This window comes from Kogia breviceps, chromosome 2 (genome assembly GCF_026419965.1).
Source record: "Kogia breviceps isolate mKogBre1 chromosome 2, mKogBre1 haplotype 1, whole genome shotgun sequence".
Taxonomy (NCBI): domain Eukaryota; kingdom Metazoa; phylum Chordata; class Mammalia; order Artiodactyla; family Physeteridae; genus Kogia; species Kogia breviceps.
In genome coordinates this window covers 200,755,706-200,779,701 of record NC_081311.1, presented here as the reverse complement: position 1 = coordinate 200,779,701, position 23,996 = coordinate 200,755,706, and the positions used below count along the sequence as shown (strand labels likewise).

The window sequence follows — 23,996 nt, the reverse complement described above, 5'->3', positions numbered from 1 at the left end:
TGTTTTAAATGAAAGCAGATGGTCCTCCACAGTGCAGGTGGGCTAAGCAGAAAGCTTTAAAAAGGAAAAGACTGAGGTCTCCAGAGAAAAAGGCATCCCGCCTCCAGGCTGTCTGTGGACTCAGGCTCGCAGCCTTGACTCTCCCCTGGGTGTCCCTCCTGCCAGCCTGCCCTGCAGCCTTTGAACTTGTCAGCCCCACAATCGCATGAACCAGCTCCTTAAAATACGCCTCCTTCGCTCTGTCTGTACAGACACATCCTGTTGGTTCTGTCTCGCTGGAGGCCCGGACTGATCCACACCCTGCGGTGGGCAGCCTCCGAGATGGTCCCCAATCACCCCTGCCTGTGGGTGCCCACGCCCTCCCGTGAGTGTGGGTGGGGGCTGGTGATGGGTCCTAATACAGAGAGCCTGGCAACCGTGGTGAGCGAATCGCCTCTGGGATTAGGGTACAGAAAGAGGCCCGGCGTACTCACCCTCTCTTACTCTCTCTCGGGGGTCAGAACCTTCCCTCTGAGGGAACCCAGTGGCCCCGAACTCAACCACCCCATAGAGAGGCCCGTGTGGCAGGGAACCTACCGTCAACAGGGCTTTGAATCCAGGCAGCAGCCCTGCGAGTGAAGTGGCTCCTTCCCCAGCCTGGCCTTCAGGGGGTACAGCCCCAGGCGATACCTTGTGGGAGACCCCGAGTTGGGAGACCCCGCTGTCCTGTGCCTGGATTCCTAACCCACTCAGACTGAGTCTGTCGTTGGGGTCTGTTGTTTGAGGTGATGGGTTTCACTGGAGCAGGTAACTAACACACATCTCTTTCTGTATCATCTTAGATCTTATCTCTTGAAAGCTTCCTCTCTCAACTGTTTCTCCTTCTCTGGCCTCCCAACACATCTCAAAGTTTGGTTAATATCAATATTCCAGTCTCAAAGGATCACGACCAGGTAAAGAAAATGTACTACTGAGCTAAGTTGTGCATTCTGATGGTATTTCATTCTCTGTATGTTTCCCCCCCCCAGAGTTAGTTATTGCCTTGCTTTTATTTAAAAAAAAAAAGGGTGGGGGGGGGGAAGTGTAGTTTTCCATGTACCCGTTTATAATTATTCAACGCTCTAGCAGAACTTTCAAATGCCATCCATACCTGCCCAAGACCTCAAATGCTCAGATAATCTACTGTTGCCATATCCTTTTCTGCTGAAAATCTAGCCCTGTCCCTGGAGCCCTGGTTCTCTGGGTCTGCAGGACACCTGTCACTCAGGGGCTTCCCTTCACCTCTCTTTGGAGGTGTGAGACCGACTTTCTGTGTTCCACAGTTTCTCAGTACACGGCGTCACAAAAACACGGGACAGGGAGCCTGGGAGATAAAATGTTGAGCCTGTGTAGGTCCAAAAATGCCTGTATTCTCTCCCAGTGGTGGCTGATCCATGTTTTAGGTACAGTGTCCTGACCCCCATCCAAAGGCTGGGGTCATCTTCCTGTGTCTCCCAGCTTCCAGGGTGGCCAGAGAGATCTGACACCACTGGAATTCCCATTCTTTTTATGTGATTTGTCCTTGCAGCTTGGAAACTTGTAGGCTTTCCCCTTGTGTCCAGTGTCCTGAAATTTCCAGAGTTGTGCCTCTGTGGGTCTTTTTTCTCACTGGACGGGGTGCAGCCCTGTCTTTCTGGAGGCTCAGTCCTTCCCTACGAGGATGCTTCCTTATGTGACCACTGCTGACGTTTATGTCAGATCTCCTGAATTCATCCTCTACTGTTCCCATCTTTCCTCGGCTATTTTCTGTTTTTCTCTTTTTGTTGTATTTTACGAGAGATTTTCATTACTCTACCCTGCTATCTTTATGTTGATTTTTAAAATTTTAATTATTATATTTCGAATTGTCAAAAATATTTCTTGTTTTCAGAATGTTACTTTCATTGTGACATCCCATTTTGTTTCGTGGACACAATGTCTCATCTGGCACTGATAATATTAGTGTTTTAAGCCTTTTCTTCTTTCCTGCTCCCTTAAATTTAGGCTTATACCTTTAATCTTGTTAATACTGATGCTGTTAATAGCTATCACCAAATGCCCGGAGCTCCCTGGATGTTATCCCATGATTTTGCCCATTTCTCAGGTGAGAATCTGAGGCCCTGAGCGGGGGTGTGTCCTGCCCAGTCTCATAGCCTGTCAGAGGTCAGGCCAGACTCAGGCAGTAGGATCCCTTCTGGGCCTGGGCTCTGACCACTGGACCATCCTGCCTCAGTCTGGGGCCAGCCAGGGAGGCGGGCCCCTCACTCCCACACATCTGCTTGGCAGGATGGATGGCCCTTCACGGTCCACCCTGAGCTCGTCTCTGCCTGAGGCCCACTCCCCATCTCTCCAGAGCACAAGTCCTTCCAAGATGCCCCCAGCCTTTGGATGGGGGCCAGACACTGCACCTAAAAGATGGACCAGCCACCACTGGGATCCAGGGCATGCTGTGGAAGCGACCCCCAGCCCCAAGTGACACCAAGCGGCACGGCAGACCCTGTTCCCTGGAGAGGGGCTGGCCAGAGGCCTGTCCCCGGACCCTGCCTCCCCACACACCCCAAATCCCGGGGTCCCCCTGGGTGCGTCAAGGAGCCCAGGGGTCATCTTGCACGTGTACCCCCAGCCTGCCTCAGGCCACCCTCCTCTCCACCCGCCCTGCCCAGCCCAGCCACCTTCTCCTGCCCGGCCCTCACCTGGTTCCCGGGAAAGTCCTCTCCTCCAGCCTTGGGGAGGCAGGGTCCCCCTGTGCCCCACCCGCTGCCTGCAGAGAGCGGACAGGACATGCCAACCGCAGACCCGGGAGGGCACGAGAAGAGTGGGTGCACGCGGCCTGCAGAGGACTGGAGCGTGCCTGCCATGCAGCCCCCAGCCCCCTCCCCCCAAGACGTCCAAATCCAGTGAAAGAAAACTCGCGCCTCTGAGGGATAGACATCTGGGCTGGATCCACCCTGAGGGCTGCCGGCGAGCCCCTGCCTGCTCCCTGAGAGGGGCCAAGAGCCTGGGGGAAGAGGAGCAGGGGGTGGGCGGGGGCACCTGAGCCAGGCCAGAGGAGGGGCTTCCTCTCCAACCAGGGGCCCGGCTGGCCTCTCCGCCCCTCAGTGAGACAGGCCTGAGGCGGGCGTCCTAGCCCTGCAGTCCAGACGCCACAGCGCTGGACGCAGTTAAACGTGAGTAACTGTCCAGTGAACGGCCATCCGGCTCCACCGATCTCAGGAACCCTCGGCTGTCCTTCCGGAGCCATAGGTTACAGAACCCTCTGTGCTTCTTGTGGACAGAGCCCTGGCCAGGGTGGGCACCGAGCCACTGCAGGGAGGGTGCAGCGGTACCTGAAGCGTGTGCCTCCCAGGATGGGCCGGGCGGTTCTGTCTGGACAGCCAGCTGGACGCACCAGCTCCTCGGAGCCCAGGGGCCCTCAGAAGACACGTGGCATCGTGACGCCGGGAGCGTGTTTGAAATGCCGGGGCTCGCGGCTAGCTAGGCCTTCGGAACGAGACTCTGCTGGGGGACGGTGTGCACCCAGGGCGGGGCGGGGGGTGACGCAGGAACGAGTGTGGTCGGACCCTCCGAGCGGGGCGGCCCCTGGGCCTCCACTGTTTACTGGCGGCTCCGGCAGGTCCCCAACTCTGAGAGCCTCGGTTGGTTTCTTCCCCCGTGAGTGGGGACAAAACCAACAGCTCTGACCCCACTGGGAGGCAGGGATTTAGGTGGATGGTCCAGAGAGGGGCCTGGCACAGAGAATGCCGTACGGCGCCAGGCCCTTAGCAGATGACACGGGTGGAAACCCAGGGATGGGGTCACCCGAGTAAGTGTCGCGGTGTTTTATCACACAACGAGGTGACCTGGGTGCCCTCGAGGCTCACCGCGCCTTCTGGCTCACAGATTGCTGAGCCTGACTTTGCCACGAGGGGAGTGTAGACCCGGGTTTGGCTCTGGTCTGGCCTCAGGGCGCTGCACTGCATCCCTGGGGGGAGGACCGAGGGATACACAGGTCTGGGGCAGTCTCCAGCCCACCTCACGCCCATCTCTCCACGCGGCCTCAGTCGTAACGCCCAGCTCCGCCCAGGCCTGATCTGCTCTGCAGCCCCTCGCCTGCAGCTCCCCCCCATTCCCTCCGTGCTTCTCTGAGCCCCCAGCACCGGACCCCTGCAGGACCCCAGCAGGCACCCCGCACCTGGAGTTTGGGGAGTTAACTCCCAAGGGCAGCCCCCAGCCAACGAGACAGAAGACCTCAAATCAGCGCTTCCTCTGGTCTGAGGTCTTGGGAGCCCCGGCTGGGCAACGGCGTGCCCCCGGTCCGGCTTCGCCCCTTCTGTTCACGGCTTCACCCGGACTCCCACCCCTGCGCCCTGGGACCCCGTCCCAGACAGAGCATGCTGGCTACGCCCATACCAGGTCGACGCTGACGGAGCCCCGCGGTGTTGGGATGCGACCCTCAGGGGCTCTCGGTACCCTGGGAGGAGGGTGATGAGTGGGCAGCCCCTTGTCCTGCATCTCCCATCACTCTCACAGGTGGTGACCACGGACCTCTCCCCCCAGGGCCCTTTCCTCCCGCACAGCCTGGACACGCCTACAGCCTGGACACGGTTCCCGCACCACCATGGTGCCGAGGCCCTGCGCTGCCTTCTTGGGGAGTATTTCCAGGAAGACGACTGCTGCACGGGAGCCTTGGGGGCCTGGGGACACAGCCTGTGCAGCGCTGTGTCACAGACGTGTCACGGGCTCCTGGCATCTGTCACAGCTCACGTCTTGTGCCGAGGCCTCTCGTTCTCCAAGTCCTGGGGCTTTGGGGCACTGCGCCCGTGGCCTCATCCCTGGCCCCGAGGCCCCTAAGCGCCAAGCCTGAGAGGAGGAGGGCTCTGCTAGGAAGCTCTGCCCCACCTCTCCGGCTCCATCAGGCTCTCTCTCTGTGACGAGCTCAGCTGGGCCCTAGACAGCCGTGGACTCCGGGTGTCTCGGACCAGGAGCCTCGCTGACCAGGGGAGCTCAGGGCTGCGGCCCAGCTGCTCATTCCCTGCGATGACCAGGACCTTTGTGAAGCTCCAGGGAGAGGCTTCTTGGAAAAGCCCCTCCCATGCCTGCTCCACCTCCAGGGCTGGAGCCCCCTCTCACTGCCTGCCTGAGCCTAAAGCCTCGGCTCTGGGCCACAGCCTGGGCTTGTCACCACGGGCCAGGCAGGGCCACGTGGCTTTGAGCTGCCAGATTCACAAACACAAATACAGGCCCAGTTAGATTAGACTCTCAGATAATCAATGACTACTTTTTAGTATCGGGGTGTCGTGCATTTTACCTGTGGGTCCCCGCTGCCTGGCCTCACTGCACCCCGGGCCAGGGTCCCCTCGGCTCAGGAGAAGGCTCCTCACGGAGCGAACCGGGACCTGGTCAGAAATTCTCACAGGTCACGTAAAGGAAGGAATGATGTTTATGAAGGATCTCACGGGCCTTAGGCCTGTCGCTCCCAAACCTCGGCTCTGCCTTGGCGGGCTTTGACCAGCATCCTCGGATTCCAGTGAGCGTGGCGCCCCCTGGAGCCCACTCTTGGATGCGCCGTCCATGGTGTCAGGTGTGGGACTCCGCTCGGGTCTGTCCCGGTTCCGACTTTCCAGAGTCCCCCAACCCACCCCTGACAGTAGCGTCCGGCAATGTTCACCCCGAGTGGGCCTTTCCAAGGCAACTGAGTTCTCACGCACAAAACTCCGTTCACGTTCATTAGCTTTCATGGTGTTTGCCTGTGGGTTTGGGAACAAAGAATGCGGCCGGGAGAGGCGTCCCCTCCCCGCGCAGGAGCGGAGGGGCGGGGCTTCCCCAGCGGACCTGGGTCGTGGGAGGGGGTGAGGGCAGGGACAGCCGAGCGAGCGGCCGGCAGGACCCGGCGCTCACGGCGACCAGGTGAACCTGGCCGAGCACTGACCTGACCCGGGTGTTCAGTCCGTGCCCTCAGCCGGCCCCGTGCACCCTGGCCGGGAGCTGTTCCAGGCCCGGGACACCCGATTCTCTCAGGAGCCTCGGGCTCAGAAAGGAAGTGGGCAGAATTGCGGAGCCTAGAAGGAGGGCAGTGTCCCCTGCTGGGACGAGGGACGTGGGCTGGGAGATGGGGGCGCTCCAGAGGAGGCAGGGCTCCTGGGCTGGGGAGCAAGGCCCCCAGCGCTGAAGCGGCGGGCACGTTCCAGGGCCCGGAAGCAAAGCGGGCTGGCCACAGGGGCCCCGGGGGCGGACTGGGTGAGCAGCGTGGACCCTTCCAGAAGCAGATCAACACGGCGGTGGAGGCGCGCTGAGGGTGGCCCTGGGAGGGGCTCGGGGAGGAGGGGCCTCTGGAAGCACCGTGCAGGGGGGCCTGTGTCCCGGAGGACCCGTGGCTTTAGGGCTTCATAATGAACAGGGCTCCGGCTCGCGTTGGGACGGCTGAAAGGACTGCGCCCCGAGCGCCCTCCTGCCCTTCCGGAGACCCGAGGTGGGCCGGGTGCTTGTCCTTAGGGGCGCAGGCACCGCAGCGGGAGGCCGCGCTTGGCGTTCCCGAGCTGGCAGCAGGGGGCGCCCCGAGACCTCCTAACGGGCGCACCTGGGCACTGGCCCGGGAGGACGGGAACCAGGCCGCCCCTGGCGCAGGTGAAGCGGCAGAGGTGAGGGGCCCCCAGGGGGCCGCCCTGGCCCCGCCTTCCCACACGGCTGGCAGAGCCCCGCAGCCCGGCCCCTCTCTCTGCCTGGGGAGCAAAGAGGGAGACGGGCAGCTTCTGTCCACTTTGTCCGTCAAGGCCCGTATCTTGCAACCAGAGCTGCTTCTCACCGCAGGCAGGTGGGACCTTCGGAGGCCTCCGAGGCGTCCACAGGGAGGGTGCTGGGCAGGGCAGGGCAGGGGCAGTCAAACCAGGCTTCAGAGGCTTCACCACCACCAACCTGGGTCCCACCCCTGAACCATTATATTAGCGTCCTGCCTCAGGAGCCTGGGGGCTGGAAGTCCTGACTATTTAAAAGCTCTGCGGGTGGTGCCCATGTGCAGCCAAGGATAAGGATTTCTTTGGACAGCAGCTCTCAAACCTTGGCCTTGGATCTGCTGAGCACCCCTGGTAACGTGATAGAAAGGCAGAGTCCTGGGCCCAGCCCTGAGCTCTTCAATCAGAACTCTGAGAGGTAGGGGCCCAGGGATCTGCATTCTGCCATGTCCCCTGGGTGATTCTGACGCTGCCCAGGTGGAGAACCTGCTCGTGCGTGCCTCCCTACCCTAAATGTGCTCTGGGACCAGCAGCACAGACACCTCCTGGGAGCCTTGAGGGGTGCAGAGTCCCAGGCTCTACCTCCAACCTGCTGAATCAGAACTGCATTTTAACAGGATCCCTGGGCGATCTGTACATAGTATGAGAACCACTGCCTTGGGGTCCCACTGAAAAAGAACCGTACACGGCTGGGTGTGCAGAGCCCCAGCAAGGGTCCCTGGGGGTGAAGGGGCCATCCTCCAGGGGGCAGAGGAGTGGGCCCCAGTTGGGGTTCTACAGATGAGGTTCTCCAGGTGGGACCCTTCTGGTGGAGCCCTCCAGGTGGAGCCCAAGACGGTCTGTGTGCAGCTCAGCAAGGGAGAGGAGCTTGAAGAACTCAGGAGGCAAGAAAAGGTTGGGGGTGGACGCACCTGGGGGTGGTTATGGAAGACCCAGGAGGTTGACCCAGGCCAGCAGATCGGAAAGCTAAGTAACAGGGAGCTTAGGGTGGTGGGGGTTTTTAAAAGATTTTTTTCCCCATTATAAAAGTAAACAAACTTATAGTTAGCAAAGGCGAAAGGTGGGAGAGGGATAAATTAGGAGTTTGGGATTAACATATACACACTCCTATATATAAAATAGCTAATCAACAAGGATCTACTGTATAGCACAGGGAGGAACGCTACTCAGGATTCTGTAATAACCTATATGGGAAAAGAATCCGAAAGAGGATGGAAATGTGTACGTGTACAACTGAATCACGTTGCTGTACGCCTGAAACTAACACAACACTGTAAATCAACTATACCCCAATATAAAATAAAAATTAAGTTACAAAAATAAAAGTAATGAATTAAGGAAAATACGAATACCCAGAAAGAAGGAAAAACATATACACCCATGGCTCTCAACTTCATCACTGCTCATTACTTGGGGACTTTTCCTATGTATAGTTTTTTTCTTGGTTAAGCGATCAGTTATAAAATAAGTACCTGTAATTTTATTTCGTTTTCCCCAACATCACAGGGGTGTTCGCGCATCATCTTCAGACATGGAACCGTTAGGGATGGACAACGTGGTGAGGACGGTAGCAAGACCGGCTGCTCCCCGCTCGCCGCCGCGCCCCCGCCAGCTGCGCACGTGCCCCCCCCCCCCCCCCCCGAGCACCGGCGGTGCCGGGCCCGAGACACACGGACGCGAGACCCCGCGGAGCCTGCTCCCGCCCGCCCTTCCGGACTTCACCTCCTCAGCCCCCCACACCGCATAAGGCCTGCTCCTGCCTAAACCCGTGTCCCCTTACGCTCCTAGTGGCCCTGTTGGGTAGAGTATTGGAGCCGGGAGAGGGGCCCAGGGGATTAGAGGGATCAGGAGAGACTCGGGAGTTGGTTCTCTGGCCTGACATCAATGGCGCCATTCGCAGTGGTCGGGGCCTCCGTCGTCCACGGCACCAAGTGCAAGATCAAGTCCTGAAACCAAGTGCCTACAGGAGGCACAGCTGTGGGTGACCAGGCAGCGGCTGTCACAGCCCCTTAGTGGGAATAAGGAGTAAAGACTTTAGTTGGGTTGGCTGGTAGCTTCTAAGTGTGCTGGAGAATTTGGGAAAAGGAAATGATGAGCTCAGAGCTTAAAATTCCCAGCCAGGGGCAGATAGAGAACCTGAAAGCATGTGGGCTGTGCAGAAAAGCCCCTCAGACAGGCCTGCCCGCGAGGCTGGCCCTGGGCTGGGAGCTCCCGGGAGGGTCCCCAGCCCCCTCGTGGAGGAGAGGGCCTCACGGCCCTTAAACGTTCGTGCCAAGTGAGGCTCGTGCAGAGTGCTGCTTCCTCCTGGGAGTCTGGAACCTTCACCAGGCACAGGTGCCCGCGACCACCCCCAGGAAAAGCCCCAGGCGCTGTGTCTCTGACGGGCTCCCCGGGGAGACAGCACCTCACAGGTCGTCACGGCTGGTGGCAGAGAGCTGTGTGTCGTGTGCTCACGCCTGGTCCCCGACTTGTCCCCACCAGCCTCTTCCTTTTGCTGATGTTGCTTTGTATCCTTTCTCTGTCCTGAATCCAGCTGTGAGCACGGCCTCTGCTGAATCCTGGGGGTCCCCCTAGCGAAGCTGGGAGAGGTTTTGGGGACCCCGACACAGTTACCAAGTGCCCACTTCTCTCTTGGAGGCACAGGGTCCGACCTCTGAAAATAAAAGCCGAAGTTCAGCCTGGTGTGTGGCCATATCACAGGCAGGTTGAACAGATGACTCTCGGGTCCCATCTCTGAAAGTCTGCGCATTTTGGGGGGAAGAATAGCCCCTCCTCACTTGGGTGGGGACTTGTGAGCAGATTCTGGTGGAGCCGGGGACTCGAACCCCCAAATTCTGCTGGGGCTTCTTTGCCAGAAGACATCCTTCCTGCCCATCTGGGGGCTGGTCCCCTAACATCTGAGTGACCTGTAATGGTCAGCTGCTAAGTAGCTGTCTTGTGTGGCGACAGGCTTAATCAGTGCTTATAAGCCAGGAGGCGCCAGTCTGGAGATGGGACACCAGGCTGGACACCCTCGTTTCCTGTCTGTCCCTCTGCTCAACGGTGACCGTCGGGGGGGCTGCTGACCCAGGGCTGCTGGTGGCTCCCCGAGGGTCCCATCCTGCCTGCCTGTCCCTCCCTGGGGCAGCTCTGTGATTGCCCTGTTCCCACAAGGGGGGCATCACAGCCCCAACGTCAGACTTAGAATGTCTTTCTCTCCTGGTAGAAAGGAAATTGGGTTTATTTTGAGTACCAATGTTGAATTCAATCCTAAAAATCTTAGGCCTGTGCAAAAATGTTTTTCTCCCAATTTGATCTTTGGATCAGATTCCCAAAAGTGGACTCCTGGGAGTTGGCTGCCAGCAGGGTCACAGAAGCCCTCAGTCCTCTGGGCGGGGATGAAATATTCAGTTTGAAGGTTCACGGAGGTGACGTCTGCCCCCGGTCCCTGGCCTTTTATAAAGAGGAGCCTGCGCGCGCTGGCAGCAGACGCCCTTCAGGCTACACGGCGGGGGGACAGCAGCTGCAAGGTAACCTCTGGGGAGGGCAGATGCGGAGGCGGGGGGACATTCCTTAAATAGTTACATTAAATAAGGCCAACTGCTTCTGCCTCGGAGGTTTAGCCTCAGAAGAACCGTTTGAAGCCACTGAGATTGAAATTGTCATGAAAACACTGGCAACTTCTCTTTTTACCAGACCTGTTTTCCCAGGAGTGGCCCACTTGTGGGTGGCGGGGCGAAGCGGTGGTCCGAGGGGAGGGTGGTCTCACCTGTCCGGGTTCCTCCTTCCGCAGGTGGAGCTGAGCACCATCGGTCGGTGGGGGACAAGCCTGGGGAAGATGAAGACCTGCCTGGTGCCCGGGCTGGCCCTCTGCCTCCTGCTGGGACCCCTGGCAGGTGAGGGGCTGCCTGCCCTCCTGGGCTGTCCCGTCCAGGCACTGGGGTACCGGTGGGTGGTGAGGTCCTTCCTCGGGGCCTCTGGGGTGACTTCTCTCCCTCCCCTCGCAGGGGCCAAGCCGGTGCAGGAGGAAGGAGGTACCGTGTTGCTTTCCTGTTCCCGGCCTCGCGTGTGTGCGGGGCAGTGGGGGAAGAAGAGTGGCCGGGTGGGGGCTGAGCTCTGGTCCAGAGCGGGGGAGGTGGCAGACCCGGGGGAGGTGGAGGCCGAGCCGCACGGGCAGAGAGGGACTGGAGCCTCTTCCCTGGGCCTGTCCTCCGGCCACTGGGGACACAGTGGGCAGGAGGGACCCTCGGAGCCCCCGAGGGCCCCTGCATTCTCATCTCGGGCGCCTCGTCCCACCTGGGTGCAGGCTGGGGGCTGTGGTCCCCTCCGAATCCAGCCAGATGCCCTGCATCCCACCGCGAGACTCAGTCCCGCTCAGTGTCTGCAGGGTGGGCCAGACTCCGCCCTTCTCCCCTCCTCTGTCCCCCAGGCCCGGAGTCCCGAGGGGCAGGGCTGGGGTTACCCGCAGCCGCTCCTTGCATGGCCAGGCTCGGTGCCTCCGCGCAGCTCCGGGTGGGTCAGGCCCTGAGCAAAGCTGTCCTCCCTCCAGACCCCTACGCGGAGCTGCCGGCCATGCCCTACTGGCCTTTCTCCACGTCCGACTTCTGGAACTATGTGCAGCACTTCCAGACCCTGGGGGCCTACCCGCAGCTGGAGGACATGGCCCGCACCTTCTTCGCCCACTTCCCGCTGGGGGCCACCCTGGGCTTCCACGTCCCCTACAGGGAGGAGTAAGCATCCGGGGCAGGGGGCCCCCACCCCGCGGGAGTCGGGCGGCCTCGCACCGAATAAACTCCTGACTTGAATGCATGACGCACGTGCTGGTCCTCGTGGTTTTCTTTGGAGAAGCATCTCCACTCTGCTCCACTTACTCTCTCATGTGACAAATCAGCCTGGCCCCTCTTGACCACCAGGGAACACTTCTTCGAAAGGCCTGTGCATGGTTTCTGTCCACAGAGCACCAACTGCGACTCCCCCTGTCCTCACACTGACCCTAGGAGGATCCCCGGAGTGTAGGTGGGGAAACGGAGGCAAGCAGACACCAGATAAGTGCCTGGCTTGTTGGCGGGGCCCAGGTCCCATCCAGGCAGCTGCGGCCCAGGAACACACCCCACCCACCACCCACCCCCGGCCACCGAGCTGGACAGCAGGCAGACCCACAGCGGCCTCCCTGGGCTGGGCGCCCTACCGGGGCCCCACCCCTCACGCTCAACTCACACCAGGGCAGCTGGTCTGTGGGGATCGCCGGGTGCCTGGGCGCTGGGTGTGCAGGCAGAAGGGCCCCCCAAACATGACCACCAGCAGTGCAGATTCGGGGACTTGGGGGGACAGGTGGGCCCTCTGCACCTGGACACAGCCAGGGCGCACGAGCTTCGGGCCACACCCCATCAGATGGCAAAGAAATCGGTTTAATGGGCTGCAACCTGCTTTTCTTTTAAAATAAAATAATAGAAAATACTTCCTATTTAACTTTAGACACTAGTATTTGTACTAGCGTCTAACCGTAGAAGCCATTGCACATAATAAGAACTTTGTGAGGTTTTGTGAAACTCGTGGGCTGCGTGTTCTGTTCGTTGGAAACATGTGATGGGGATGAATTCCATCCTGTGTGCAGCCTCAAGGGTCCGCAGGCTGTCCTTTAAGGTGAGTGAGAAGTAGGGGTTATTCTGCGAGTTCTCTCCCAGGACCCTGGCATGGACACCCCGCTGTGCTGGGAGGGACGTGGGAGGGGGAGGGGAGGGGGCCGCGGTGCCCAGGCAGTGGCTGCCCACTGGCCCCAGCCGTCCGGCAAGGCTTCCTGCCCTCACCTCTGTCTCCACCTCCTGTGGCCAACGGGTAGCTTCCCGCCCTGTGTCCAGGCTTCAATGTGAAAGAGGAAGAATCTGTAGGCCTAGCCTGTTGCTTCGGGAAAAACCAGTACATTCTTTGTTTCTTTTCCCCCTTGAGCTGGTCTGAGTTTGGTTTCTGTAAATTAACTGCGCGCGCGCACACACACACACACACACACACACACACACACACACACACAAGTCCTGACTCCTATGAGGGTCCGTTGTGGAAGCTGGGCCTTGACCAAATGTAGCAGACGAAAGGCACCCTCACCACCTGGACATGGTGCGGACCTGTGTGTTAATTCATGCACGTGCGTGTGTGTGTGTGGTCATTTACATGTCACTCGGATTTTCCTGCACCTGGTTATGTCAAGCATTGGAGAATGGCGGCTCTAGATGCCCCTCAAAAGTGCTCGAAGGACTGCCTCCCGGGGGGCCCTGGCCAGAGCTGTGTCCCCTCTTGGACACACCCATGACCACCCAAGACACACAGCTGCATTATTACGTGTCTTCAAAGCCCCAGCTGCCCTCCTTCTGTTCTCAGAAGAAGAAAGCCCCACCCTCAAGCAACCCTCAGCAGATGCCCTGCCTGCCTGCCCTGTGGCCCCGGGGGCACCTGGCTCCCCATTTAGGACTCAGATTTGGCTGTGACCCTCTCTGTTCACCTGAGCACACACAGCTTCATTTCTCTTCTGTGCACCCCTCTTGGTTTCCCTTCAGAGTCAGACCTGGTGGCGGGGGACCCCTCCACTTCCTGCCCCACGTCCTCGGTCGGCTTCACCCCTCGATGCTCGCTACCAGCAAGCACCACCGGCAGCCCCTGTGTCCTCATCCCTGCCTCGGCCGCTGACGGCCTGGGGGACCACACGCCCGCTGTGCCCAGCAGTCACTGCCCCTGCCGACTGAAAGAAACGCACAACCTAAAAGTTGAGAATTATGTTTTATTTGGCAGACATACTGAGGACTTAAGCTCAGGAGACAACCTCTCAGATGGGATGGTCCTGAAGAGGGAAGGGAGGAGCCAGGATCTATAGTTTTTGCCAAAAAAGACTAGGTAGTTGGGACATCAAAAGATTCCTGCTAATTAAAGAAAACCAGAAATCTCAAGTTAATGAATTTAGTGCTTCTCTATGTATGGGAAGATGCAAGCGTCTGGGCTCACTGAAACTATTCCTCTGATGTGCACCTTAACTATTTAGGGCCAGGATCCTGCTTTCCCCCATCCTGAATCCCCTCAGGGTGCACCGTGGGAGCCGCTGCAGAGGCTGATGGCCTCAGCATCCTTTGTTTACTGATACGGCGGAAGGCCAGCGACATTCTTTGTCCACACCTGTTGTCCTGGAGCAGAGTCACCAATAGGGTCCCTTTCACTCTCAAAGGGTACGGTCTGGATGTGATCACCCAGCAACAACCCCAATCCGACACTGTCCTTCCACCTCTGTGACATCAATGTCGTGGCTCTGCTCCTCCATAAACATCAGCGTCCCCTGGGGTGGGCTCTGTGCCCCACTCTCCTGGAGACCTCACCCCTCCACAGGAATGGGGGTCCCTGTGCTTTGAAACTACTCAGAAGGGGAGTTGGCTTGTACCATGGACTCAGGCTTCACTGGTCTGACTTTCCCTCGGGCACTTGGGGTGACTCGTGTCATGGTGACATTGGAGGCTCACCCACCCGGCCAGTCACTTTCCCTTCTCCCTTGGCCCTGCGCTGTCCACCCACGTCTGACCCGGGGCCACAATCCCTGCTCAATCTAGGCTCATTTCCCGTCTCCCTGGAACCACCCTTCCCCTCCCCCTCCCCACCCCCACTTCTCTGGCAGCCCAGCCCCTAAGCCTACCCACTTCTAAAAGTCTAGCTCAGATGTCTCATGCTCTCCTTCCCCACCATCCCTTCCCCTCTCCCTCCTGCCCTCGCTTCTCTCTCATTCACATTCTTTTAAAAAACTTATGATAAAATACATACAATGTAACATTTACTATCAACTATTTTTGAGATGCATTAAGTGCATTCACATTGTTATGCAACCATTATCACCATCCATCTCCAGGCTATTTCTTCTTCCCATTAAGCACTAACTCCCCCTCTCCCACCCCCAGCACCATTCTACTTTCTGTCTCTATGAATTTGATTACTCTGAGTACCTCTTATAAGTGGAATCATACAGTATTTGTCTTTTGGAGATTTCACTAAGCATAATGTCCTCAAGGTTCATCCACACTGGAGCAGCTGTTAGAACTTCCTTCCTTTAAAAGGCTGAATAATATTCCACTGTATGGATGGACCACATTTTGCTCAACCATTCAAATGTTGATGGATACCTACCTGAGTTCTTTCACATTTTAGCCATTGTGAAAAATGTTGCTGTGAATGTGGGCGTACAGATATCTCTTCGAGACCCTGCTGTCAATTCTTTTGGATATATGCCCAGAGTGGAATCCTGGACCATACGGTAATTCTATGTTTAACTTTTGAGGAACCTGCATACTGTTTTCAACAATAGCAGCACCATTTTACATTCCAACTAGCAGTGCACAAGGGTTCCAATTTCCCCACATCCTTGCTAACATTTGGTATTTTCTGGGGTTTGGACAGTAGCCATCCCGATAGATGTGGGGTGGTAACTCATTGTGTTTTGGTTTGCGTTTCTCTGATGATCAGTGATGTTGAACATCTTTTCATAGGTTTATTGGCCATTTATAAATCGGCTTTGGATAAATGTCTATTCGAGTCCTTTGCTGATTTTTTCATCAGACTCCTTGTTTTCTGTTGTTGAATTTTAGGAGTTCTCTGTACATTCTGTATATTAACCCCTTATCAGCTATATGGTTTGCAAATATCTTCTCCCATTCTGTGGGTTGCCTTTTTACTCTGTTACCCACTCATACTATTCAATGGGTATTTCCTGGGCACCTGTCAGTGCCAGGCCCTTATGTCCAGACTGTCTGTGGCCGCGGTGAAGTCACAGAGCAGCTTCCCTTGTGTGCTGACAGCCACGCGGAGACTCTGCCCACCCCAGCCCCAACCAGGCCAGTGCTGCCCGCCCCGACTAACGGAGGAGGGGAGCATAGAGTGGAAGTCCTCCGGCGGCTAGACCTGCCAGATGGTGGGGGGAGGAAACCATAGAGTCGGACGCCCTCTCCCGTCTAGACTTGCCACGGCGGGGCTTGCACCGGAAGAGGGCCTCAGCGGGCCGGAAGTGAGTCGGGGACGCCGGTGCTGCAGGAGGAGATGAAGCCGGCGGTGGACGAGATGTTTCCCGAGGGCGCGGGGCCCTACGTGGATCTGGACGAGGTGAGGCGGGCTGCGCCGGGCCGGGCGGGAGCGGAGCCAAGGCCAGCTGTCGGGCGCGGGCCGGGTCTGGGGCGAGAGAAGGCGGCGGCCTACGCGGGCGCGCTCGCCGTCCCGGCGGTTCCTACCTCGGGCGAGAAAATGGGGTCTCCGGGAACCCAGAGAGGTGGCGGCCGGGATGGCTACGGGCCGGGGTTGCGGTGAGCGTCGGTGCCCGCGGCCTGGAGCCCCTCAGGGGCGATTGGTGGGGACCCCGGGGACGGGGTTGAGCTCGTGCCAGGTGCTGGGGGAGGAAGTGGGCCCCGCCCGGGATGGCGTGCTGTGGCGCGGCGGGGGCGAGTCCCCGTCTGGGAGGAGGGAAGACGAGAGCCCGGCTGACAAACGGCCCTTGGGAAAGAAGCGGCCGCCAGCCCGCGGAGTGGGGCAGAGGGGCGCCTGGCAGGTCCGTGCTCCGCGCGGGGCCCGGGTCTCTCCCGCAGTTGCGCAGGGTCGTGGTGTCACTCCATCCTCTGGGCACAGGGCGTTCCTGTCTGGTGTTGGTGGTGTGAGCTCGGAGTGTCAGGCCGGCTTCGTGGGGTGCGGACCTCGATTTCTCCTTCTCAAACGTCAGCGGGGACAGACCCATTCTGTGTGCCCCTGGACGTCCCGGGAGCACAGGGAGACGCTGGTTGCCAATTCTAAGTGCATCAAAAGGCGGTGCGGGTTGTTAGAAGCCCCCGGGCTTTGGGGTGGCCTAGCAAAGGCTTAGGAGAGTAGCTGGCTGCAGCCAGATGCTGGCGGCGCGCTGGGGCGTAGGGGCGAGGCCTGGCGGGAGCGGTAGCGAGGCCTGCAGGGTCTAGGGGAGGGCAGGTCGTGCCCGGGAGAGCGGGAATGGGATGGAGCCGGGCAGGCGGGGTTGGGGGGCAGATGGTGCATCGCCTGTAGCCGTCCTGGGACAGGTGGGCCCTCTGCACCCCAGTCCCAAGGCACCTGCACTCACCCCCTGCTTCTCAGACCTGTGCTCCAGGCACTACTTTAGGCAAGCGTGGGGTCCCTGGGGGGCTTTGAGGTGCGGAGTGACGGCTCCGACTGGTTCGTGGCGCTGTCGCTGTGGAGGGTTCGGGGTGAGAGAGTGGGGCAGTACGGACGGGGACGGGGGCCGCGAGGAGGGTCTCAATGAAGGCAGTGCCTCAAAGAAGGCAGTGCCTCCAGAGGAAGGTGGGCGCAAACTCCTCAGCTGTGTCACAGGTAGAATTTGCGCAGCTTCCTGTGGGGCCGGGGCCGGGGAGGGCGCCTGGGGAGAGAAGGGAGGCTCTGAGAGTCCCCGCTGCTAAGGGAGGACGCCCTTTTGAGCCAGCAAGAGGCAGGGCAGACAGCCTGGGGGCGGTTGGGAGTCAGGGTGGCAGCAGGGCCTGTGGGCCAGCTGTCCAGGGTGCTGCCACCAGAGGTCTCTGGTCTAGCTGTCACCATGTGACTCTAAAAGAGGCTCAGAACCCTCGCCACGTTGCTCAGCTTTGCTTGCAGCGTTGTGTGGTGGCAGGGGCAAGGCCCGTGACGGCCCCGCCCACCTCCCCAGAACCCCAGGGCGCAGGTCAGTTTCTCAGGGGAAACGGTTCAACTCTGACAAGCAGCAGGGGCGGTCCAGAGCAGAGCAGGGGTCAGGCTCAGTTTTGTCGCGCGCTCGGGGCCTCTTGTCCAGGTGCGCGCGGCAGCGCTGCTGTTGGGGCAGTGGCAGGCCTCTCCGTAAAAGGCGAGAGGAGTCTAGGGACGGCCGACTGCGCACCCCCACCGTGATCCCTTGGAGCGCCGCCTCCCCACCCCTGCTCCCACTCCCTCCCTTCCCTGGGACTAAATTTTGTCTCTGACCTGGACACTTTCTGCCCAGGAGTGGTGTGGAGCCTGCGCGGCACTTACACCACTCGTTCTCTCGGAAAACCCGCTGACATGAGCTTTCCTTTCTCTCCGCAGGCAGGAGGCAGCACCGGGCTCCTGATGGACTTGGCGGCCAATGAAAAGGCAGTTCACGCAGACTTTTTTAATGGTAAGGACGCTGCGATTGGCTTGCCAGTTTTAATCTGTTTCTTCTGCAATGCAGTGGAGCAACTTTGTGACATGAGTGACTTGGATCGTAGACCGGTAAAGGCCAGATCCTGTGCCACTCTTGGAACGCCATGCAGCCCTGTTTTTCAGGAGGGCAAAAAGCTTCCAGTCTTATGTTCCAGTTGTTGAGTTTGAGCCATGAACGTGCACTTGGACGCCTGAAACTGTAGCAGGGTCTGGTCCGTCTGGCTTTCTCGTTTCCCCTCTCTCCCGGTGGCTGGTTTGCTTTCCTCTCCCTGTTTGCCACTGGGCTCTTGTCCCTTGGGCCGCCTGTGCAGAGTGACAGCCACACTCCTGCTCTTCTCCCCTTTGCTCTGAAACCGGGAGCTGTTCGCATTTAAGGGTTTAACGCTAGTTTCGGGAACATGGGTGGAGTTTTGCCAAACAAACAGTGAGAAACTAACTTCATAGGAAATCTTCATATATGTTTGAGGGGATACTTCTCGTGTTCCCTTCTGGTTTCTTAAGGCCTTGTTCCTGTAGAGTGTACTCATCCCTGCCAAGGGTTAAATCATAAGGAGAAACACAAGATCGCTTTCTTGGGAGAGTTATCTCTTATCATCCATCCGTCATTCATCCAGCCTGCCTGCCACTACAGAGAACTTTTGTCACTAGTTAGTGGCAGCTAGGACGTTACCTTGCCATCTTGGTTTTCGGGGGCCCCAAACCTCTCTGGCGCCCGAGCCCATGTTGTTTTATCTGGCTGCTTTTCAGGCAATTGTTGCCTAGCGAGAGAAGCCAGGCTGCTGCATGCGGGCAGCCTTCCCAGGGAGCCCAGCTGCTCTCCCCAGGCAACGTCCCCGCAGGACTGAGGGTGGTGACGTTTGTGACGTTCTCCGGGGGAGCAGGTGTGGGGAGCACGGGATGCAGAGCCGCCGCTAGGACCTCACCCGGGTAGGGGTGTGTGGTCCCCGGTACGGCCCGGTCCGCTCACATTTTGATGGCCTCCTTACAAGCCCCCCTCCTCCTCTGCCAGCCAGGGCTTAGAGACAGTTGGCTGTGTTCTAGAGTTCAAGGCCACGTGATTTCCACCAACAGCCCTTTAATTCTGACAGAGCACCTGTGAGAAGGACCCAGGCCACCAGGCCAGGTGAGCACAGGAGCCGATGAGGGCGCTTCTCCCTCCGAGTCCCAGTCCGGCCGGGAAGAGGAGGAGCGTAGGCGAGCAGACGCCGCCCCAGCAGGTTGTGACGACCCAGGTGTGCAGGAAGCCGTTCCCCGCGAGAAAGCCGAGTGGCCTTTGGAAGGATTTGTCCTTAGTCCTTCTCACTCATTGACTGAACAGATAGGTTGTGATGGCCTGTTGTCCCCTCGGCGGTGGAGTTCAAACCCTGAACGAGGTTTGCTCTGTGCGCTCCGTGTTTTACAAAATGGGAGCACTGGACGGGGGGTGGGCCGGGACAGCTCGGGGACGAGAGCCCTGACAGGTGGGCGCAGGGTTGCCAGGGGCACATCCTGAGGCAGCTCTCAGGAGGCGGCACCTGCGGTGCTGGGGGCTGGGGAGAGTGGCGGGGCTGCGGGACCACAGGCCAGGCCGGGCGGCGGGAGAGACGGGCGCCGCTGGGACTGTCCGGGGGTCGGGGCGGGGCTGGGGGCCCACTGCGGGGCAGGAGGTGCCTGGGTGCCGCCTCCCCACGCAGAGCAGGGCCGTGGGGGCCGACCGCCCTCGTTCTGGCTCTCCGTTTACTCTGCACGTTCTCAGTGCACGGTACGCATGCGTGGGTTTTTCTCCTCTTGTGAAAGTGACACATACCTGTGGTGGGGATGTAGAAAATATACAGAGAAGTAAACAGAAGGACAAAATAACCACGAGTTTGGCTTTGACCCCCCTCGCAGGATGCAGTGCGCTGTGAATTTCTGGCGTTTCTTCTAGTGGGAATGGGGCTCAGGCTGTGTTTCTCAAGCTTAACTATAGGTCAGACTCTCTTAAAGGGAGTCGTTCTCACAGGGCTCTGTCCTTCCACCGCCTTTCTCCCCTCAGCTCTGCAGTTTCCTGCTCACGGCTGCGGGCCTCAGGCAGCTTCAGCCCACCCCACCTGCCCCCCACGCAGCGTTGGCGAGAGCAGAGCCCTGGCCGTGCTCGCGGGCACGCAGTCACGGCTGTGCGGGGCCGCCCACGTGGTCCAGAACACGCCCGCCTGCGTTTTCTTAAGATCGTCATCCAAGTAGAAACAAGAGTGAAGGTGCACTCTGGACTGCTGTCCCTTTGGACTGTATGAGCCCCGGTTGGATGAAATTGAGAGCCTGTCCTGGGAAAAGTCCTTTATCAGACTCTTCACCGTTTTCTCTCTAGTTTTGAATGACCGTGTAACTCATTTTATAGTTATTTCCGCAGCTGTAGACCTCGTGTGCCCCATCAATGTGTGGTCTTGTTCCTTTTGTAGATTTTGAAGATCTCTTTGATGACGATGATATCCAGTGAGGTGTGTCCGGCGGTGCGTTTGCCCAGCCTTTGCCATGCCGTGGTGCGGTGGATCGCCTCACAGGACAGTGTTAGATGGTTCCGGAGAACTTGTGGAAATCACTTGAAATTAGGAGCTGGTTGACGAAGAAGCATCCAGATGGTTTTAACCATCTGGATGAGGCCTGTTAATCTCTGAATGTGACTGCCTTTTGTCCTTAACTTCAATTAAAAAGAGTGATGTCATTACTCGCAGGGTGATTTTAATGCTTGCAGTTTTGAGTGAACATTACAATCCCTGGACGTCTCCTTGTGCATATGTGTACATGCATGCCTGTGTTCCATGCTAAGAGAAACGGGTCTCAGCATAGAAACACACGGTGCACTTTTTGCTTTGTGGCCTTGAGTAATTCTGACAGCTCACGGTTGCTAACGTGGTGTTTGTGTTAGACCTGTAAGTGGTGCAGGCCGGTTCCTGGAAGTGCCTGTGAGACCTTACTCGGGTCCCATCCGTCCCCTGGAGGACATGTAGCTGCGTGTTGCCCCTCCTAACGTCAGAGCAGCTGCTGTCCCCAAATCTGAGGCCTGAAGAAGCGGGGCAACTCGATAATGACTCAAAGAGACGCCTCCTACCTGAGAAATGTGTGCATTGGTCCATCTCAAAGGAGAGCGTAGCGCCTACAGGGGAAGTTTCTTGCTGGTCCAGCTCAGCAATTGATAACGGTTGTAAACACTAAGATTACTATTTCACGTCAGTCTCGAGGTGGAGAACGTTTCTTCTATAAGGAAAGGCCCAGAGCCCCACGGCTCAGAGTCGAGCAGAGCCACTTAGACGAGTTGGGATGTGCTGACCTTCCCCGTGCGAAGTGCCGAACGGAGCACCTCAATGACCTGGTTACGAAAGACATTTCACCGAAGACCAGGTGAGATTTTAAACAGAACGAGACGTTCCCTTGGCCTGTTTTCTTCTCACGAGTGTCGAGTGGGCTTCTGCCACTTAGCAGGCCCGTCCTGATGGAGCTTGGCCCCCGGGAGGGAGGGCCAGTCATCTAGCGCGGCTCAAGGGGCTGACACGAGGGCAGCGTCCCTGGAAAGACCCGCTTGGGAGAAACCGGGCACACCCTTCATTTGAAGCCTTGCCCCGTGTCGGGGTTCGGGGCTACGTCTGTGTCAGACTCCCAGCTCAGAGTAGCAGCCAGAGTGACAGGGCTTCCAGGCGAGCTGCACGGTCTGACTTTAGGTAGAGAGATATCTGCTTGTTCTTGAGGTTAAGTCACAGGCAGTTACGTTTCCTCAGCGGGTTCCTCAAAGCAGGCCCGGAAGGTTCTGTGGGGAACACCTGGGCATTTGGGTGAGTTCCTAGCCAGCAGGTTGCCCTGCAGCCAGCTCAGCTGAGGTTTACGTAAATACGGCCCTTCGGGGCTTGCACGTCACCGTGTTGAGGGTGTGGTGACGGCTCAGGCCAGTGACGGCCCCGAGTTGCCCCTGCGTGGAGCGTGTCCCCGAGGAGCCGTGGCCGCGCCCCGTCGGCTCCCCTGCTGCAGGCCTCTGTTCCTCGTTGGTGAACAAAGCTCTTGGTCCCCGAGGTGCCTGCTAGCTCGAGGGTCTGTGGTCTTCAGCAGGAAGGAATGAGCCAAGGCACAGAAAGGGTTGCCGTGGGCCCGGGTGAGGGGGTGGCCTGTCCCTCCCAGGCTGAGGCTGTAGGACCCCAGAGGGCTCCGTGTTGGCCTTAGAGTTTCAGACCAGTCTGGTGCTCAGTGAATGTCAGAGGGGGGGGGGGGTGTGTGTGTGTGTGTGTGTGTGTGTGTGTGTGTGTGTGTGTGTGTGTGTGTGTGTGTGTGTGTGTGTGTGTGTGTGTGTGTGTGTGTGTGTGTGTGTGTGTGTGTGTGTGTGTGTGTGTGTGTGTGCGCGCGCGCTCACGGGTCTTTTGCACATACTTGGGCCTCTGCTTACGCGCTAGGCTCTAGGCCTCCTTTGCTTTCACGGAACCCTTGCAGCTTCCTCGGTACCGTGAGGCCGAGGCTCCAAGTCACTTTCTTCCTCCTCCTCTCGCTGTGACTTGGCCGGCACCCTTAGCAAGGGGCGGCTACCTCAGGAGATGCTCATACCTTTGACCAAGAAACTCTCACCATTGTCCGTGATGTGTTTTCACTCTCAGTGACAAAACACGGTTTTTTCACTTTCTGTTCCTAAGTGCCAGGGTCACAGAGGTTGGCCTGCGTGCCGGTCTGGAGCGCCTGCGGCAGAGGGAAGCCGTGCCACCTTCCACCGCGGGCCAGCTGATTGCAGAGCCCGAGGAAGGCAAAGCACGGCTCTGGCCGGAGGGCCTGCGGCCACTGGGAGAAGAATGGGCTGAAGGCGACGGAGACTCCTAGGGGCTGGAGAAGAGAAAGGAAGGAAGCATTCTGCGTTGGAATCCTTGCAAGTGAAAGAATAAGAACTTGTTGGAAAGCTGTGGAAAGGCAGGCGAGCAGAGGACCCTGGGACTCAGGCCACCTCTGACTGCACCCTGCCTGTTGGCTCCTTTGGCCCAGGAGGCCATTGTCCACACAGGAAGTGTGGTTCCCACGGTGCCCGGCTGTTCCGCTGCCAGCGCCACCCCGTTGGGGGTCGAGGGTCCACAGCAAGCACTCGGGAGGCCTCTGATTGGCGCACCCTCTGTCCGGCCCGTCGGCAGTGTCCGCGCTTCTCGCCGTGAGCCAGGAGGGCGGCGCCCACTCACAGCTCGCAGGATTGGGAGGCCCTTTCCTCCGGGGGAGGGGGCACATGGGGGCCCGCCGCTCGGTCGCTGTGGTGGGGACCTGGAGGGTGTCATCTGCCAACGTGGGCGTGTTGGATCCTTGTGAAGCTGCGGGCTCTTGGAATTTAGGATTCCAATGAAGGGAGCCCTTCCTAAACCACGTGATCAAGCGCGTGGGTTATACGGGCTTTGGTTTTTGAGAATCTGGGTTTGGGGAGGTAATTGGAGAATAGAACTGTTGTGATGCTTTGAGCCGTTTGAGGACCTCAGTCATGGCCTTTGAAGAAACCATCTCCTTCCCCTGCCCTTAGAGTTCTCCTTCTTCCCGGGTGGAGGGAAAGCGTTCATCTCACGGTCAGCCTTTGCACTGGCCGCGTGTCGAGTAGAAAGCTGCCCAGGAAGCCGCCAGGGAGAGGCGGCGGGGCTCTGAATTCTTGGACGAGCACGGACGAGCAGCTGGGTTAGGGGCACTTCCAAAACAAGTCACATTTTTAAGAAGCCACGTTATTGACTTAGAAAATTCACTGCTGTGAATTCTGCTTGGAGCCAAGATGAGAAAGTGCTGAGAAAAGGGTGCTAAAATAAAAAGCTCCTTTGTCCCTCAAGAGGCCAGAGGTGGGCCTTCGGGCGCTGGGCCTTTCCACTGGCTGTTGGAGCCTGAGTCTCAAGAGTTCGGGCCTCAGCAGGGGGCAGAGGGCTAGGCCTCGAGTGCCCCGCGCGGCTCTGCCCTCGCTCCTCCCCGACAAGGCTCACGGTCCGAGCGGCTTCTCCACGAGCGTCCTGAGGCCTCCGTGTCACTCGTCCACCCCCAGCATCAAGCCGGGGTCAGTACTGAATGGTCACGGCCATGCCGAAGGGTCTTTTAGGGGCCTGTGTTGTGTGTGAATAATTATTACCTGATAAGTCACAAAATAAACTGCTCGTAAGTGGCTTTAATGGCTTTCGTCACAAGGGAGGTGTGATTCCGTGGAAA

General features: G+C 58.6%; 2 protein-coding genes across 2 annotated transcripts; both read left to right on the top strand.

Moving 5' to 3' along the window:
- The first annotated feature begins 10,151 nt into the window (after positions 1-10,151).
- Positions 10,152-11,499, top strand: OTOS (otospiralin). Its single transcript, XM_059051985.2, has 4 exons — positions 10,152-10,213; positions 10,477-10,579; positions 10,691-10,717; positions 11,233-11,499. Exons 2-4 carry the CDS (start codon positions 10,522-10,524, stop codon positions 11,415-11,417), a joined length of 270 nt encoding a protein of 89 aa, XP_058907968.1. The 5' UTR covers positions 10,152-10,213; positions 10,477-10,521; the 3' UTR covers positions 11,418-11,499.
- A 4,187-nt stretch (positions 11,500-15,686) lies between these two features.
- COPS9 (COP9 signalosome subunit 9) lies at positions 15,687-23,963 on the top strand. Its single transcript, XM_059051986.2, has 4 exons — positions 15,687-15,806; positions 17,751-17,823; positions 20,267-21,206; positions 22,484-23,963. The coding sequence occupies exons 1-3, from the start codon at positions 15,744-15,746 to the stop codon at positions 20,302-20,304; spliced, it is 174 nt and encodes a 57-aa protein (XP_058907969.1). The 5' UTR covers positions 15,687-15,743; the 3' UTR covers positions 20,305-21,206; positions 22,484-23,963.
- The last annotated feature ends 33 nt before the right edge of the window (positions 23,964-23,996 follow it).

Bases quoted from the DNA above. Each gene is read 5' to 3' on its own strand.
- OTOS (XM_059051985.2), top strand. From the start codon at position 10,522: ATGAAGACCTGCCTGGTGCCCGGGCTGGCCCTCTGCCTCCTGCTGGGA. The intron at 10,580-10,690 runs GTGAGGGGCTGC...CTCCCCTCGCAG, and splicing joins CCTGCTGGGACCCCTGGCAG to GGGCCAAGCCGGTGCAGGAG. The intron at 10,718-11,232 runs GTACCGTGTTGC...TCCTCCCTCCAG, and splicing joins GCCGGTGCAGGAGGAAGGAG to ACCCCTACGCGGAGCTGCCG.
- COPS9 (XM_059051986.2), top strand. From the start codon at position 15,744: ATGAAGCCGGCGGTGGACGAGATGTTTCCCGAGGGCGCGGGGCCCTAC. The intron at 15,807-17,750 runs GTGAGGCGGGCT...TTCTCTCCGCAG, and splicing joins CCTACGTGGATCTGGACGAG to GCAGGAGGCAGCACCGGGCT. The intron at 17,824-20,266 runs GTAAGGACGCTG...TTCCTTTTGTAG, and splicing joins TCACGCAGACTTTTTTAATG to ATTTTGAAGATCTCTTTGAT.